Here is a 16,225-nt window from a genome sequence, read left to right on the forward strand (position 1 = left end):
TTTTGCAGGGAAGAATCTTCAGATCACTGGTTACTCTTGTTGCCTGATAGTTTTAGTAGAATTAAAAAGTTGTTGGCGTTTCCCACCGTTTTAAGTTCCGGAGTTAGTGTAAACGGAACCTTAAGCGCGTGTTCGGTTTCTATCTGTGCTGTTTCCTAAGTAGCACAGAGTGAACCGGATATTATCGGAATGTCAAAGATGGGACTCCTCATGTAACGGTGGATTTTTCTTGAATAGTTTGTTTGCTTGTTTTTGGCGTCTTACCGGATGGTAACACATTGATTGGACTTTTTATTTGTGAGGGGAGCACTGCTCGGGAGGACATGGCTCTGAGCCAAGTTAGTCGCAGTGTGCGGCTGCTCTTAGGTCAAATTCAACACTGTCGGCCAGCCCTGCTTTCAAACCAGACGGGTAAGCAAGTAAAGCTAGAAAGCCTTAAACTTTCTATCTGCAGTCATGAAAGCTGACCAGACTCTAATTGTCACACAGCTCGGTGTCTGAGTCAAGCAGCTTCTCAGCCAGAGCCCTCCGCGGATGAAAATGAAGCCGTGAACCCGACCTTTGTAAACAGAAATCCCCGCAACCTGGAGCAGATGGCTCTGGCTGTGAAGGATCGGGGCTGGAAGACAACCTGGCCACACCGGGAGTTCTACCACAGGTCTGTAAAGGTTTAAGTTCTTACTGTGAAATCCAGAATCTGAGTACCACTGTGAGGGTGCATCCTGTTGATTTAAAGTGAAATTAGTCTGTGGAAACAGGTGGTTTCTCTATAACGGAATTCTGGATTCAGACGAATATTGCTCATATATGAAATTGTAAAGGGCTTTTACTTTGAAGTCCAAAATCAGAGTAACGTTATACTGACCGAGTAGCACTGCTAGGGTGTCTCTTGTTTATCTAAAATCACAATAAAATACCAGAGTGTTAAAAAAGAAAAAGAGTGAACCAAACGTTAAAAAAGATCAGTATCAAACCAGAAATTTGACATGAGCATGAGAAGTGAAAGCAAAGTTACCCCAAGGTTCCTGATACAAGATTTAGCAAATATCAGAAGGGGACCAATCTGTCAGGGGCACAAACAAGGACTTCAGGTTTTTCTTCATTATTAAGTAGGAGAAAGTTGTCAGCCATCCATCTTTTAATAGCCTAAGCATATATTCAGGATCTGTAGATTATAAAATTCTTGGGCCTTAAAAGACGACCTATAACTGAACTTCGTCTGCATAGCAGTGATAAGAAATGTTCATAAATGTTCAGAAGAGAGAGCAGATATAAAGGCCCCAATACAGAACCTTGTGGGACACCATAGACAGACCCCCCACATTATTGCATTATAAGAGCTGTAATGTCACATTAGCTGTTGTATTTTTGTTTTTTTCTTCAAATGGCAGTTTTTAAATTTCATTCATATTTTAGTATTCCAGAAATAAATCTAGTTGTGATGAAATAAGCATAGTCGTGATACAGCTTACTGTAATTTAACAACTATTGTTAGTGAGGACTTGTGAATTACTTTCTAACTTTATAGTACCAAATGTTATGAGGTAACACATTGTTAGAAGGTTATACAATAACTATATCAGTGTAATTAGTAATGTAACCAGTTACCTTATCAAACTAAATTACACATTTAAAATGACTTCAGTCTATGAAGGATTATGACTTTGTAACAAGCAGTGACACAGTCATTGTTCTTGAGACGTGGTGGCGCACATGCATTGATCTAAAGAAACAGTCAAAGACACAAAATGAACAGAAAGATATGTTTAAAAGTGTAGCAGTTGTTGGTAACAAAATTCAAAGAGAAATGGAGACAACAGTCATGTGCATCAACCCCACATTGGATCACAGCTTACAGCCTACAAACAAGTATCTATTTATCTAAATTTATTAATTATTTTCTTAAATTAATGTTAAGTTGTATAACTAAAATTGGGAAACAAAGATAATTGTTTTTATATTCACTACTATTATTCTAGATTATACGAATATTCTGTATTTGTTCTACCCCATTGGGTTCAGAACTGTCAGTATGAAAGGACAAAAACGTAATGTAATCAGTCAGGTTGATATGAAACATAGCATATTCATGCATAAAGAACAATTATCTCTATTTAATTTCCTCTCATGCCTGTCATTGTTTCAGGTTGATGTTCTCCCGTAGCCAACACCATGTGACAGCCCAAGTGTTTTCCAGCTGCTCCCCTATTCCGGTGCTTTCTTGTTCGACCAAAGAGTGGGCTGTGAAGAAGGAGCTGGCTTCTACAAACTGCGTGGCAGCCTGTCAGGCTGTGGGCGAGGTGCTGGCGCATCGCTGCCAGCAGGCTGGCATCACCAGGATGGTGTATAGGGTGATTCCCTGGACATACCGCTCAGATTCTGTGAGTACATGCAGCAGGGACTGGAAATAAAGTTACTGTCATTTTCCTTCACTTAGGTAGCCATTTGCTTCACGTCTCTCTCTCTCTCTCTGGCTTTTCTGTTTTGCAGGTTCAGTCTTTCAGAGCTGCAATGAAAGCAGGAGGAATAATTCTAAGTGAACCCAGAAGGAAATACATTGGGACCTGACTTTAATTCATCAGTCAAATCAGCTGTTCTGTATAAATCTGCTCTTTATCCCCATTACCCCTCTCTTTTGTTAACTATTACTGTGCTGATATTAAGATTACAACTGCTACAGTAAAAAATAGGAATCAAAAGAAGGCTTGTCCCTGTGCCATGTCTCTTTTATATTAAATCAGTCTCCTCTGGTTTATTATTTAATCAAAAAATAAAGGTTCTTGTTTGGAGTACAATAATTTATTTTTTACTCAGGTGCATGTAAACAAGAGTGAGGTGCAGGCAGCAGAGAGTCTGTTACAATAAGGAAATGGATGACAATAAAAATCAATCACTGATCATTTTAATCATAGTACAGTGTGAAGTTGGCTCAGGCGGTGGGAACAGTGTGTTGGGATTATAAAGTGCATGTTTTCTTTTTTCCTCTTTTTTTTCCCTAATAGTGAGCATGCAGGTTAAATGCTTTCTTTTTTTTTTAGCTTGGGTTCACTGGATAAAAAGTAATACCAGCATAAAATAAGAAATGTCCTCATCAGCATCTAGTGAAAACAGAACATGGAATAATTTAAGTTGATCCATTCAAAGTCCATATAAATACAAACTCAAACCCTGAACAGTGTCTTCTCACAGGCTGGTATAAAACACAAAACATGCACCCAGGCCATCAGCAATTATGTGACTATATATACTGTAATTGTGCACAAACTTGTAAAGTCACATTTATGATGACAAAAAAGTGGCAAATGGTACAAGAGAAATGCAATATATTACCACCACCTTGTACTTAAGCTAAAACATTAAAAACATCATTACAGAATCACTTTTCATTCTCAGGTTGAAGGCACTCATGTAGCCCTGGAGCCAAAATATAATGGATGAAAATAAAATGGGTGGGAAAGGTTCCTAGCAAACCGACATTTCCTTTAAATATATTGGCACACCGGCACAGAGGAATACAGTTTGGCAAACTGGCGTATGCCATAAAACTAGCCATGACATAATCCATAATGCACAGCTTAGATACAGTGAAATCCTCCATATCTGCACACGGTATGTGTTGTGAGAAGGAGGAAATGAACACTTTCTGCTTTGGGCTGGCAGGATACAGCCTCGTATAAGGAAATTAAAACAGTTATTGCATAGATACGTCTGAAGTGTTGAAAGGAGAGCTTAAAAAAACGGAAGAGGGACTGAGGGAGCTCGGCAGGGACATGCTGGTTCATATATGTTTGGATACCTTCATAAACATAAAACATAATAATACAATAATGCACAATGATTTCAGATATCCTGGCTTTCACTGGTACAGCAATACTGCAGCATGGCCCTTATAAAAATCAACTATCTACTATAGCTTTTATGAGGTGACATATGCAATCCAAGACCTGCAAAATATAAATTAAGACTTTAGGATCATTGTATAAAAACCTTGGCATGTTCCCAGAGCACACGTTCCTTCTTTTCTCCTCTGTGCCTCGTTTATAGTTCCTCTTGTACCTCCCTGCTTGTTCATCTTTTTAATCACTTTGCGGCTTGCTTTGGCCCGCGCCCGGCCGGCTGGATGGTTCAGGTGAAACATCCACACATGCTTTCTGGTGAGTGAGACACCGGCGCCCATAGCTACGCCTCCGCTGTCCTGGTGACCGCCTCGGACTGCCAGGCATCTTTGAAAAGAACAAAGTAGGAAAGTACAAAGTTATAACATTGGGATTAATTCTTCAGCAAGAAATCTACTCCACAGATACATCGCAACCCCAAATGCCTCTGAACGCTATGTGACTACCTGACGTAAACCTCGGTCGAAATCTAACTACACGTTGTAGCCGGCGACTACTGTGATTATCCTGCTTCAGTACCGTCAATACCTTCTATTTCTGGCTACTTATTCACAACAGTTTTTTAATTTATCAGAGATGGCATAACAGTCCTCGCTTCAAGATAAGGAATAACAACGAAAGGACTCACAAATGTCAAAACTATTGGAACTGATGTAAGGAAATGTACAAAGTAGACAAAAACTTGACAGATAAATATTTTTAACTGTAACTGTGAGATGATTAGCACCTAAAGCAACACAACCATAAATGCTGCCAAAAATAATGTTGACCCCTGAAGTGGATTACATCATAATCTCTAGAAAGATTCACACAGAAGACTAAATCAGCTACTATTTTGGTAGTATAGTTACTGGCAGGACACAAGGTGTGAAAAAGGGGGGATGGAAGGCCTTACAGGTCCTTATATAGAGTCAAACTAAAGATTTTGATTAAAAATGAAACCTAGTTTGGGTGTTTTTTCCAATATGTATGTCTGTAGAAATATTAACATAATCACAAGAAGAAAAAGTTGCTATAAAAACGGCCTCCAGTGCTACCCCTCAGTCTCCTAGTAGTAATGACAATATAAAAAAATCCTACATCACTTCATTCTTGCGGTGACGACAATGCTCCATCAGCCTTTTACAGCTGAGAGGTAAGAACCATGACTCATATAGTTAAAACCTTATTCACGAGCTATTTCAAACAACAGGCTTCGCTACATGTCCTCAATCTAAATTAGCCATTTCCAAACTGTCAGCTTAACTACAAAGAGGAGGCTAGAGAGACCAGCACTCTGCTTCTTTTACCTGATCATATCCTTTATCCACATCATCCATCTCGCTGATGGACTGCATTAATGAGTAGAGGTTCATTCTGCCACTACGATTAACACTCGGCATGACCTGGAGATTAAAGAGAAGTAAAAAGATGAGTAGCCTTTGATGCACTCTGCGTGAACATATGAGGACAAATGTAGGTCAGGCAGTCTGCTCACCTTTTCTGGTTCATTTACAGTAATCACAGGGCCTGTCTGCACAGGGTCTTGGATAGTGTCAGACTTTGGGGCAGGCTGTTCAAACACCTAGATGAGGTTGATAAGATATAAAGGAGTTAAAGCTGTAAAGGTAAAAAAATAAACAAATCCGGATTTTAAAAAGTGATAGATTGCTCAGGATCTGATTACCTCACAGTCTTCCCCTGAGTCATTTTTTTCATCTGGAATATCTACGCCATCATCCTCATCAAGTCCGTCATCGTCCTCATCATCTTCTTCCTCCTCCTCATCTTCTTCTTCTTCTTCACTTTCGGCTGTCTTTTCTTCCTCCCCTCTTTCCTCGTTTCGAACTGATTTTTGTCTTTGGTCTCTCGACTTTCGCTTCCAGAGAGCACTATGGCGCTGCTGGCTGGAATGATAAATGCACACAGAGCACATTCCTCAACTGAGCTCCCAAACTACAGAGAACAGGAAAAAAAGAGCACTAGGCCTAACCTTGCACTGAGGATGCCGCTGTAGGTCTGGAGCTGCTTCATGAAGCCCTCATTGGGCTTGATGATGGACCGGCGATCCCTGACGTAGGTCAGTGCCACATCCAGTGTCCAGTGCTGCTGCTTCATAGCGTAGGCAATCACTGTAGACGCAGAGCGGGACACGCCCATCTTGCAGTGAACCAACACCGCCTGACCACTCTTCCTGTAATACACAAAGATGAAGACGTAAACTCACACCGTGATTTTGGATTTTACTTAACAAATATTAAGTCGTGAAGGGAGAACTGCTGGGATGTATACACACATGCAAAATAATGCTCGGCAGTAAAACGCTTCTGGTTTGTGAACATGTGGCAGCTTTAAAACTGGCTGAGGAGCTGAACAAATTTAAGATTTGCAGCTTTAATTGTAGGGTAGCTTGGCCTTCTCTCACAGGTTTTGTTTCAAGACTCCAAACTGTAAACTGAAAACACAGAAGCAGTATTTTTCTATTTTCATTGTGTGAATACTGCCTGTCATGATGTTTCACAACTCAGTCGTCGTTTGTAGACATCATTCACACAGATTAGACTTGAAATGGGAAACCGAGTCACAGTGTGAACTGCGAAATTGGTGGTTATTCCAATCTTGATGGAATTCAATATTTGAGGAAACGTAGCCTTTCATTTTCTGTTAAAAGTGGGCACAGAGACCGACAACACTCTCAGCAGTATCCATTAAATATGAAGCTGCATGAAGCAAGCATAGCTCATCATAAAGACTGGAAACAGGGGGAAGCACTTCGTCTATAAAGGATTAAAGTAACGCATATAGTGCACCAGTGCTGCTAAATCTCTCTAACATTTTATATTTTACGCTCACTGGCCACTATATTAAGTACACCGTTCCAACTCCTCGATAATGCAAGATGGATGGAAGAATGGTGATTTCACCACACAAGCATCTCTGGGATTTACAGAGAATGGTCTGGAAAGACAAAATATCAGCTGAGCAGTGGTTCTCTGGATAAAAATGCTTTGTCAGTGTCAGAGGGGATTGCTTAGAGCTGACAGAAAGACAACAGTAATTCAAATAATAAGTTGTTAAAACTAAGGTATGCAGAAGAACATTTCTGAATTTATAACATGTCAGACTGTGAAGACTTGTACAGTCTTGTTGCAGACCATGGGAACATAGTGTACCCAGAGCATCTTCAGCTCTGCCACCTCCACCTCAGCCTTCTGTCTTTTTGTCACTGTCACTGTCAGGTCTCACAACTATCTTGCAAACCTTCCCCTTCACTCTTGCTGCTATCCTTCTTCACAAATAACCCCTGACACTCATCCCCACCCACGAAACCCTGTCTGCACTCTCTTGTGCATTTAAATCATCTACCTTTATTATCTCCACTCCTTTCTTCTTCACCTTTCCACCTGTCTCCCTCTTATTTACAGTATGTCATAGACAGACCTCTATGGATATTTAGATTCACACATTTCAGCCCCTAACCGAGCTTCTGTCCCACTGGAACAATTACAACCCTTTTTACAAGTCTCGATTTAAAAAGCCTCTGGTACCTTGCAGCGTTGATGAAGTTAAATGTAGCTGGCCAATGGGACAGCAAGTCTGTGGCTTCCACATCGTACACTCTGATGTTCATGTAATTGAAGGACTCTGGGAAAAAGTTGTCAATCTCCCTCGTCACATTCAGAATGTAGCCCACGCTGAAAAACGTGCAGAGACACACTCAGAGCCAGAGCAAAACATAGTGCATAGTTAAATATTACCCTTATAGTGAGTTAATGGGATACAGAGACAGACCACAACACACAGAGCTGCAGAAAGTGTTACAGGTTCAACTACTAACTTGTTTTTCTGCAGCTCCTCAAAGTTAGCTGCGTTCCACTCGGAGCCCTGAAACCAAATAAAAACAAAAAAGGTTAAAGAACGGTCAGAGAAGATGAAAAGGAAAGGGCTGACAGAGCCATCTTCCCTATCGCTGTCAACACAGATCTGAAAGGGGAAGTTACAGTCACATGACAACATCCTGGCACTAAAAGCCATGTCAATTTTTTTGACCAAACAAAAGTGGCTGTACATAATATGTCTTTTAACTCTATCTGACCTTTAACAATGACTCACCAGGTATAGATAGTCAAATATTTTAGAGGGCTTGTCCATCTGAGCCATGGTGACCAGGATCTCATTGTCGATGTACTCCTTGTAGGGTCTCATGTCAAAGCCTATCCTGGTCTCCAGGGTAGCGTGCACCTACAGCAGAGAATGAATGCATTTTGTCACATTTTTTCACCTCAGTTATGCTCTAATAATTTGACTTTTTTTTTTTCTAAAACCAACTTCCTGTCTCTAGCTTCCCACACTTCTCACCATTTTGGATGTGAGGTTGTCCAGGTCTTCAGTCCTCATGATGTCTCTCAGGTGTTCTTTGATCAGGATCTCACTGGAAACTCTCTCTGCCGAACTTCCCAGAGAACAAAAGGGAAATTTTAGTACCAACTGGCAGGGAGGCACAAGCAATAAGAACAGTTTCTCATTATTACTACATTAATAGCAACATTAAGCATTGAAAGTGCCATGTTTAATTAGTATTTTTGAGGTATTTTCCACTTGATGCTACAGCTGTTCCTTTTTTAAAACATGGGATTTTAAGCACACAACGTTTACGTGTGGTGGATTGTGAATTTTCCAACTCCGGGACCAATAACTTAAAATGATACTTTAGTAAATTATCTTAACGTACATTATTTTTTTCTATCACATCAACTCCCTTGGCTACTACAAATAAAAGCATACCTCTGTCCATCGCTGTCCTTACGGATCGACTCCAGGTCATTCATGACCTCCCACTCATTGAGGCAGTTGCGATCGGACTCGATGTGCCGGTGGTAGTGCCGAGCCCATTCCAGCCCAGAGCCTGGGATCAAAGCTGCCTTGATTGCACGCTCACAGCAGCCATGCAACACCTGCAGCACTGACCTTACAAGAGGAGAGAGGGGAGAGGAAAAGCAAACAGAACATCACTATGTGTATTAACGACTTATCTTGAAATTTAGAGCAAATGAAAGCTATTGATATGCAAAGTGAGCAGCTGGACGCTGCCACAGTGGGGATATAAGCATCACTCACCACATGGTCTGCATGGAAACCGGTTTAAAGATTCTGGTCTCTTTTGCTGAGCTCACGCTAAAGCCACTACAGGAAACACACAGAAATGTGAACGCTCATTATTAAGCCTGACGACGAGAAAGAGAAGAACGAGAAATAAGACAGTAACAGTGTTAAGAAGCATCATTGTACTACATCACAGTCTGACACACAAGAGAGAAATAATTCAGTGTGATTAGAATTAGTTCTTGTTCTTGTGGAATGAAAACGCGAGGACAGTGATTGATTAGCACAGTTGGAGGTGTGATCCAGCCTGATGAGGGGGAACATACTGGTGTGACATGGCAAACACACTTGGATGACACTAAAGCATGCACGCGCATTTAAAACACAGCAGATTAAGCACTCCATCATGTTAGCCCAACTGTTTTTAAACCCGACACCTCTCAGTTTACTGAGAGATCAGCTCTTCTATCCTTTTTTGAGCATCAGCAGCCCAAACTGTTTTAATCAAGACATAGCCGGCTATTTGAAGACACACTAAATGTGCTGGAATGGACATTTGATGTTCTTCACGCACTACAATGCAGTCAAAGAATAAATTTATTAAGACTTTAAATCAGCTAAACTCACTAACCTTTCAATACACAGTCGCATAAAGAAACTAACCATACTTTACTTTCATTTCATTATTAAAAACACATGACCTCCATGCTTATGCAATGATGTGACTGAGTGACAGGAGCTGTTGTAGTTCACAGAGAATGATTCAACTCCAAAAATAAGGACATTACTCATTCATATTATCTCTGGCCAAAATCCCAGAAATCAGGCTGCACCGTCTGTGCAGCAGCCTACCAATCACTTCCTCACGCTTGCTTTCACACTGAATATAATCCTTAATCCTTCTTTAAAAACATGCTTCTTACCCATCTCCGTCCAGATAAACTTGTGTATTGCTCCATATTGGCAGTACCAGACCGATGGTGCAATGATCACTAGAAACAGAAGGGGAGGACACATACACACAAGACAAAGGAGGAAATTGTACTTGTTAAACCTTAACCAGGAATTATTAACAGAACAGAAATCGTATCTTGTGCAACTGTACACCTTCGTCTTGGTTACACACACCTGTCTGAGTTGGGGAAATCCATGCCCAGCAGGATGCTCTCATGTTTGTTGGCCAGTGTGGAAACCACGATCAGATACCTGACTCTTACTGAGCTAACAGAATCTAACTGCACCGCCTGCATGAAAAGATACACAGAGGGAGGGATGACAGGGAAACACACAACTTGTGAGCACTGTGTTTTACATGCAAAAAAAAAAAAAAAAAATCATGGTTTTCTTTTTAAGTCTAAAGTTGCCAAATAAGGTTGGGTATTTGCAAGTGGTGTAAAATATCCTGCGTAGTTTATTTTCTTTGGCCTTAAAGGAAAACTCAAATCAGGGAAGTAAATGTTGTCTTTACAGAGATCATGGCTGGCTCCTGTCTGGTTAAAGGCCTCTACCTATAGTTTTGCTGAAACAAGCTGAAACGAGAAAAGCTACAAGTACAGTTTGTGACTTGGTGCTTTATAAATAAAATTGAATTGAATGAAATTTTGATGTGACATAAAAATATCATATCACCATTTCATTGCTATAGCAACACCATGCATTTACATTCCCTAGAGCAAGAATAAGACAAGCCCGGGCACGTCTGAGGGCAAGAGCCACGTGTCCCTGGCAAAATATGCAAGTAAATTGTTCCCACTGAAGGTGGACAGAACAAAAGTTTTTCACCACTTTAGGGCAAAAATGCAACCTGGCTATAAAAGTGAAGCAGCTAGTGATGTGCAACACAAAAGTAAACAAATGTCTTACATCAACAATGCTGAAGCAAGCTTCATATGACAGGAAGCAGAAACAGTGGATGGAAATTACTAATATATATTGTTTGGTCAAAGCGATGATACCAATCCAAATGGAAAAGGAGGGCTATAAGCAACTTGCTGAAAAGCTCAACCCAAGAGACAACAACCCAAATGGAAAACATTTTTTAGTTTTCTTATGTGACAATATCATGCTCCCCCTGAAGAGTTGCAAGGTTAAGTTACTTCAGCTGTTATTAACCCAAAGAATAAAACAATTATCTTATACTTTAACTAAAAATTTTTTTAGGACAAACACTACCTGACTTTGCCCCTATTCTGTGTTATAATGCTGCTGCTGGTACATTGTTTCACAATTCAAATTTGGAAAGACAGTAGCTCATTGGAAAACAAAGTTTGAAAATGCCTTTCATTTAATTACTCTTAAAACTCCAGCTGCCTGCAAGCATCAATAAAATGTTGTTCCGTATTTTTCTCCATACATCCTCAACAATGTTCTTGTCGCAAATTTGCTTGGAATATTGCGATATACTTTCAAGATTAAATTGCCCACCCATCACACGTGATATTTTACTGATGCTTCCTACCAGGCAGTTTCACACATGCACTGGTGACTGGATATTTTCGGGATCTTATCCAGGAGGAGCTTTATGTGCTGCTAATTTCACAGTACAAAGTCTGTGTGATGCCTTATTAAGCCAGTTTGAGATTAAGGCAGGTAGTTTTTTGGCTACTATACAGAAAATTAAATGGGAGTATTGTGCCTTTCTTTGTGAATGCTGTCATTAACACCAAATAATAGCTCTGTACATAGCCACAAATTTTCCTATACCATACTATAGAAATATTACAAGAATAATATTTACGCAAGTTAGCTTGATGCTAGTGATACTGAGGACCAAAAAGCTGGTAACTCACTGTTTCTAAAGGTTTGTGACTTGTAGTGAGTCACTGAAATTTTCCCTTTAGTCACCTACCCTTTGAAAAAATCAATATGTGCAACAACACTCACCTTTAGGTTGTCTTAACATCATAAGCCATAATATTTACCAAAACTCAACATTTTGGAGTTACGGCCTTTGCCAGTGATACAATCGTATAAGTTTACTTGTTGATCAAAGACAAAAATAAATTGTTTCAGTGTGACATTTTTCTGATTTTGCTGATATGATCTGTAAAGACACGAGTCCTCACCAGCTTCACTGTATCTTCTGGTCTGAGGTGTTCAATCATTGCACGGAGATGTGTGTGGCGCATGTCTGGTGCGCCGCTGCTTTGCTTGACAGGAGAAGTCGGGGTGCGAGACATCTCCTGATGAAGGCTCCCGCTCTTGCCATCTTCCAGCAGGAGGACTGCCCCTTTAACGAGGGCAAAGCTCTCTCTACAGAGTTACAGAGAGGAGGTTACTGCTGCAGCCATCAAGTAACTGGTTATTGTCTTTCCTAGGTATGCAGTTTAGAACTATTTAAATGTCATGTGGGTTACAGCTACCTTTTCTGAAGTCTTCCTCTTCTTTGGAGGCCTTCATCCTTAGAAAATAAATACATTTAAAAAATAAATCTTCATCATCAGGAATCATGAACAAAAAAAAAAGTCTGGTTGGTTTGTATGTGTGCAGTTCACCACGTTAACTTTGATTTACCTATAATTACATTTACAAAGCCTGTAATGATTTTGTTAGGCAGGCTGTTGGCAACTACAATAAAGTGAAAATATCTAGCTCCCAAAAGAGGGTCAGAGAAGATGCTGGAGATTCAAATGCTACTTAAAATGAAAAACCTGTTACACAGTGTTTCTAATGCTCTCAAAATTAATTCATTCCAACTTAATAAAGACAACGGTCCTGAAAGAAGCCAACAAATATCCTGGAAACACTAGAAGCACTGTATGTACACATGTATGTACATGTTTGAGTGTGATGTCTTTCCTGTCTAAAATTTGGCCACAGAACAGTGGGGAGAAAAAAGTTCCTCGGGTGAAATGTGGTACAATACAGATAAGGTGCAGCAGTGAAGAGACAGACACAAAGAGCTAAGTGGCATAGGGGAGGTGGAGTAACATTAAGTAGGTAAACAATGAAATAACAGAAAAAAAATAACAGTAAATGAAAGAGAAATGCAATGCGTAAAGAGGGAAGGGGGGGGGAAAGAAACAAGAGAAGTAGCAGTAGTAACAAGGGTTTACAGAGAAAGAAACTTGAGACAGTAACATTACCTGTTACGCAACTGACAAGTCCAGACAGAGTCAAGAAAAAGAGAAAGAAAAAAAAGAAACAGAAGAGGAGAAGTGGGCAGGAGCCAGGAGCGGAACGATGAGGGTTTGAAGAAGGAAAAAAAAAAAAGGAGAAAACACAAGTTAAGATAGCAGAGCGTTTAGATTCTGTGACATAAATATGCAAAAAATGAGACTTGGAAGCACAGTAAAGTTATTTATGGTTTAATTTGCAATGATAGAGACCAGAGGGGAAAGCCAGGCCTTTGACATAATGCTGAAAAAAAAAATTTATGATACAGCAGGAGAATGAGAGAAGAGGAGATGTGAGTGACAGAAGCAGATGATAGAGTATTGATGCAGTGGGCCTTTATATGCAAGTGATTTAATCACTATCTGACAATGCTTTAACAAGAGTTATATCTGTGGTATTTCTACCATGTAAGCCTATCAGTGCGATCGCATCCCTGTCTACAAGTGAAAAACAAATCTGCCTTGTTATCATTCAGGCAAATGTAGTGATGATATCCACAAAGGGACACATTCAGGAGCGGCTGCAGTTCACGCAGACCTTTTCAGGGGCTGGCATGAATGGCTTGTAGTCAACGTTCTGAATCATTCTTTATAAAAGAAAAGTAAACAACATAATATCTGCTGACACGATGCAAAATGTTTGTGTACAGCAAAACGGGGAGATAACTGAACTCACTGGCGTGGTGGAAATGGATGGGATCCTATGCAGGGTCAACAGAGCCATTGTGCAGGTCCGTCTGCACTTAACCTGCTGTTTCTTGCAGACCTAGACAGGCTCTGCTGGTTCCTCAGCCAAAACTGTGCCGTGGGTGGGGTCAGTACTAGTATTATTTTCTGAAATGAAACATGGATGTTTGGAATGCAGTTTCGTTCAATAAATAAGCTTGGTATCAGTGTGGTTTTAGGAAGTCAGGAAAAATTGCTGCTGAACCATTTTCACAAATCCAGGTAAAGCGTAGTTGTGCAATATGAGGAAATACAATATCCATATATATATATATATATATATATATATATATATATATATATATATATATATATATATATGGATATATATATATATATATATATATATATATATATATATATATATATATATATATATATATATATATATATATATATATGTGTAGAGCATCCACGAGCATATTTCTGTACGGATTACACCACTAATGGCAAACCATGGCTATATTTACAACATCTTACCATAATTGACTTAAAGTACCAAGAACTTTCAGCAATATCTAAAAACAGCATGCTCATCTAATTATTCTATATATAAAAAAACGTCATATTTTATAGATTGTAACTTTTAATAACAATGGATCAATTACCACCATTCCTCCCACAGAAATCAAACGGCATGACTTTAGCGCTGCAAAACCCCCTATTGTGTACATAACAACACGAACACGATTAGAAGCAGCCACAAAAACAACACTGCAAATGGCATTATATTAAAACAGATAAACCGATAACTGAGCGTCATGCTCGTTAGTTTTGTGCTGAAACATGCAGTCTATATAAGGATGTGGCTGGGGTAAAAAAAATATATATCGGCCAATAAAGATTAAACAGAAATTTAGATAACTGCTGGTTCTCCGTGGTTTGCAGGTTCAGACGCGTTCAGCGTAAATGGTGTTGAAGTTAAAAGCATATTGAAGTTAAACTACTAGAAAAAAAAGAGAGAGAGAGAGAGAGCCTCTTGCCGCAACCTTGGCTCTATTATTGACACATGAACACCGCGGTAACGCCTTCGTAATATGACAGCAAATATGCGATACGGCTTCAGCTCGGTGCATGCGGACAATAAAGTTATTTCTTTCCTGGAGCTGTTATCGAGTGAGTTATCGTAACTACATGGTTGTAATACTGACAGACGGGCTCGACGCAAAGAGTAGCTCCTTTTGCAGTGATCACAAACAAGCTAGCAGTAATATGTAGCCTCTTACAGCCAGTCTTGGCATTCAACAGATAACCTCTAAAGCCTCAAGAAGGGCTTTTTCTTACCTCTCCAAGCTGGGTCCTCACTCTAATTTCCTGCTTCGGAGCCTGCTTGTTTTCCTTCCGTACCGAGAGCTCCTTATTCCGCCCTCTGTTGCTTTCTGGGGGTGAGGACTTGACCATTTACAGAGCGCAGAGGCTACTCCTCTGGAGAGTTTTTTTTTTTTTTAAACCAGCGAGCGAAGAGCAGCGTCGCGCGGAGCAGGAGGAGACGGTGACGTCTTACGCAAGCAAATTGTTCAGGCGCGTGAAGAAAATTATGCGTCTAGTTCATGTCTAGTCCACGAGTCTCTGGAGCAGTAGGCTGAAAGATTTTGCACGTTTTGCTTTTGCTGTGCTGCTGCAGAATCAAATAAATATGAAGCAGCAAAAGAGGAAATATTAAGTCAAACGGTTTGCACGCGGTAAGTGCATTTCACTGTAGGGGGCAGCATTGAGCTTATAGGGTGAGTCCCAACAAACTGCATGTGTTGGACATGTTGCTAACAGGGAGAAATCATTTTAGATATACAGTGGATATACGTTTTGAGCCACTCCTTATTAAACAAATAATCTCTATATTTTATAGATTGTAGGTGTTTCTTTTTAATATTTTCTTGGGACCATTTTGCCTTTATTTGACTTGTAGCGATAGTGGAGACAGACAAAAAGCTTGGGGGGGGTGACACACAGCAAAGGCTCACAGGTCTGATTCAAACCTGGGCCACTGCCTTCTGGCCTGCTCGCCCAGTGAGCTAACCTGAACCATTTCTGTCTTTTAACTTTAGCATGCAGTTGTGTGAATTAATTCTTTAATTTTTATTAAACTAAAAACATACTTGAAGCATCCATTATTTAAAAAAAACAATTGTCTGAGTTTTTTGTGTTGATTGTCAGGTCTATTTTATTTATAGCTTATAGCACATTTAACCAACATAAGCTGTTTGATTATGAATTTATATACACATGCCTGTAATGAGGATCCCCGGGGAAAAAAACTTTACAGTTGTGTACTTTGACATTACAATGCGCATGCGTTTTACGACCACAGTTTATTGTTATGGTTTTGTCCACTCCTTTCATTTTCATCCCGCCAGGTGGCAAGGGGTAAAATCGGAAGAGTGATGTAAACATTCCTTTGCTGGGATT

General features: G+C 39.9%; 2 protein-coding genes across 2 annotated transcripts; one reads left to right on the top strand and one right to left on the bottom strand.

Moving 5' to 3' along the window:
* The first annotated feature begins 159 nt into the window (after nucleotides 1-159).
* On the top strand, nucleotides 160-2,753 carry mrpl18 (mitochondrial ribosomal protein L18). Its single transcript, XM_085424309.1, has 4 exons — nucleotides 160-411; nucleotides 490-658; nucleotides 2,147-2,381; nucleotides 2,491-2,753. The coding sequence occupies exons 1-4, from the start codon at nucleotides 324-326 to the stop codon at nucleotides 2,566-2,568; spliced, it is 570 nt and encodes a 189-aa protein (XP_085280435.1). The 5' UTR covers nucleotides 160-323; the 3' UTR covers nucleotides 2,569-2,753.
* Nucleotides 2,754-3,703: 950 nt separating this feature from the next.
* LOC146677611 (protein phosphatase Slingshot homolog 3) lies at nucleotides 3,704-15,497 on the bottom strand. The gene is made up of 17 exons (XM_085424283.1): nucleotides 15,104-15,497; nucleotides 13,770-13,927; nucleotides 12,341-12,378; nucleotides 12,044-12,230; nucleotides 10,107-10,222; nucleotides 9,902-9,970; nucleotides 8,994-9,059; nucleotides 8,661-8,843; nucleotides 8,235-8,328; nucleotides 7,989-8,117; nucleotides 7,714-7,760; nucleotides 7,424-7,570; nucleotides 5,869-6,069; nucleotides 5,563-5,782; nucleotides 5,374-5,460; nucleotides 5,186-5,281; nucleotides 3,704-4,223 (listed from the first exon to the last, which is right to left on the bottom strand). The coding sequence occupies exons 2-17, from the start codon at nucleotides 13,815-13,817 to the stop codon at nucleotides 4,077-4,079; spliced, it is 1,875 nt and encodes a 624-aa protein (XP_085280409.1). The 5' UTR covers nucleotides 13,818-13,927; nucleotides 15,104-15,497; the 3' UTR covers nucleotides 3,704-4,076.
* Nucleotides 15,498-16,225: the final 728 nt, after the last annotated feature.

Source organism: Rhamphochromis longiceps, linkage group LG2, assembly GCF_057381845.1.
Source record: "Rhamphochromis longiceps isolate RC_006_pf linkage group LG2, R_longiceps_female_GT1.1, whole genome shotgun sequence".
In the NCBI taxonomy this organism is placed as follows: Eukaryota; Metazoa; Chordata; class Actinopteri; order Cichliformes; family Cichlidae; genus Rhamphochromis; species Rhamphochromis longiceps.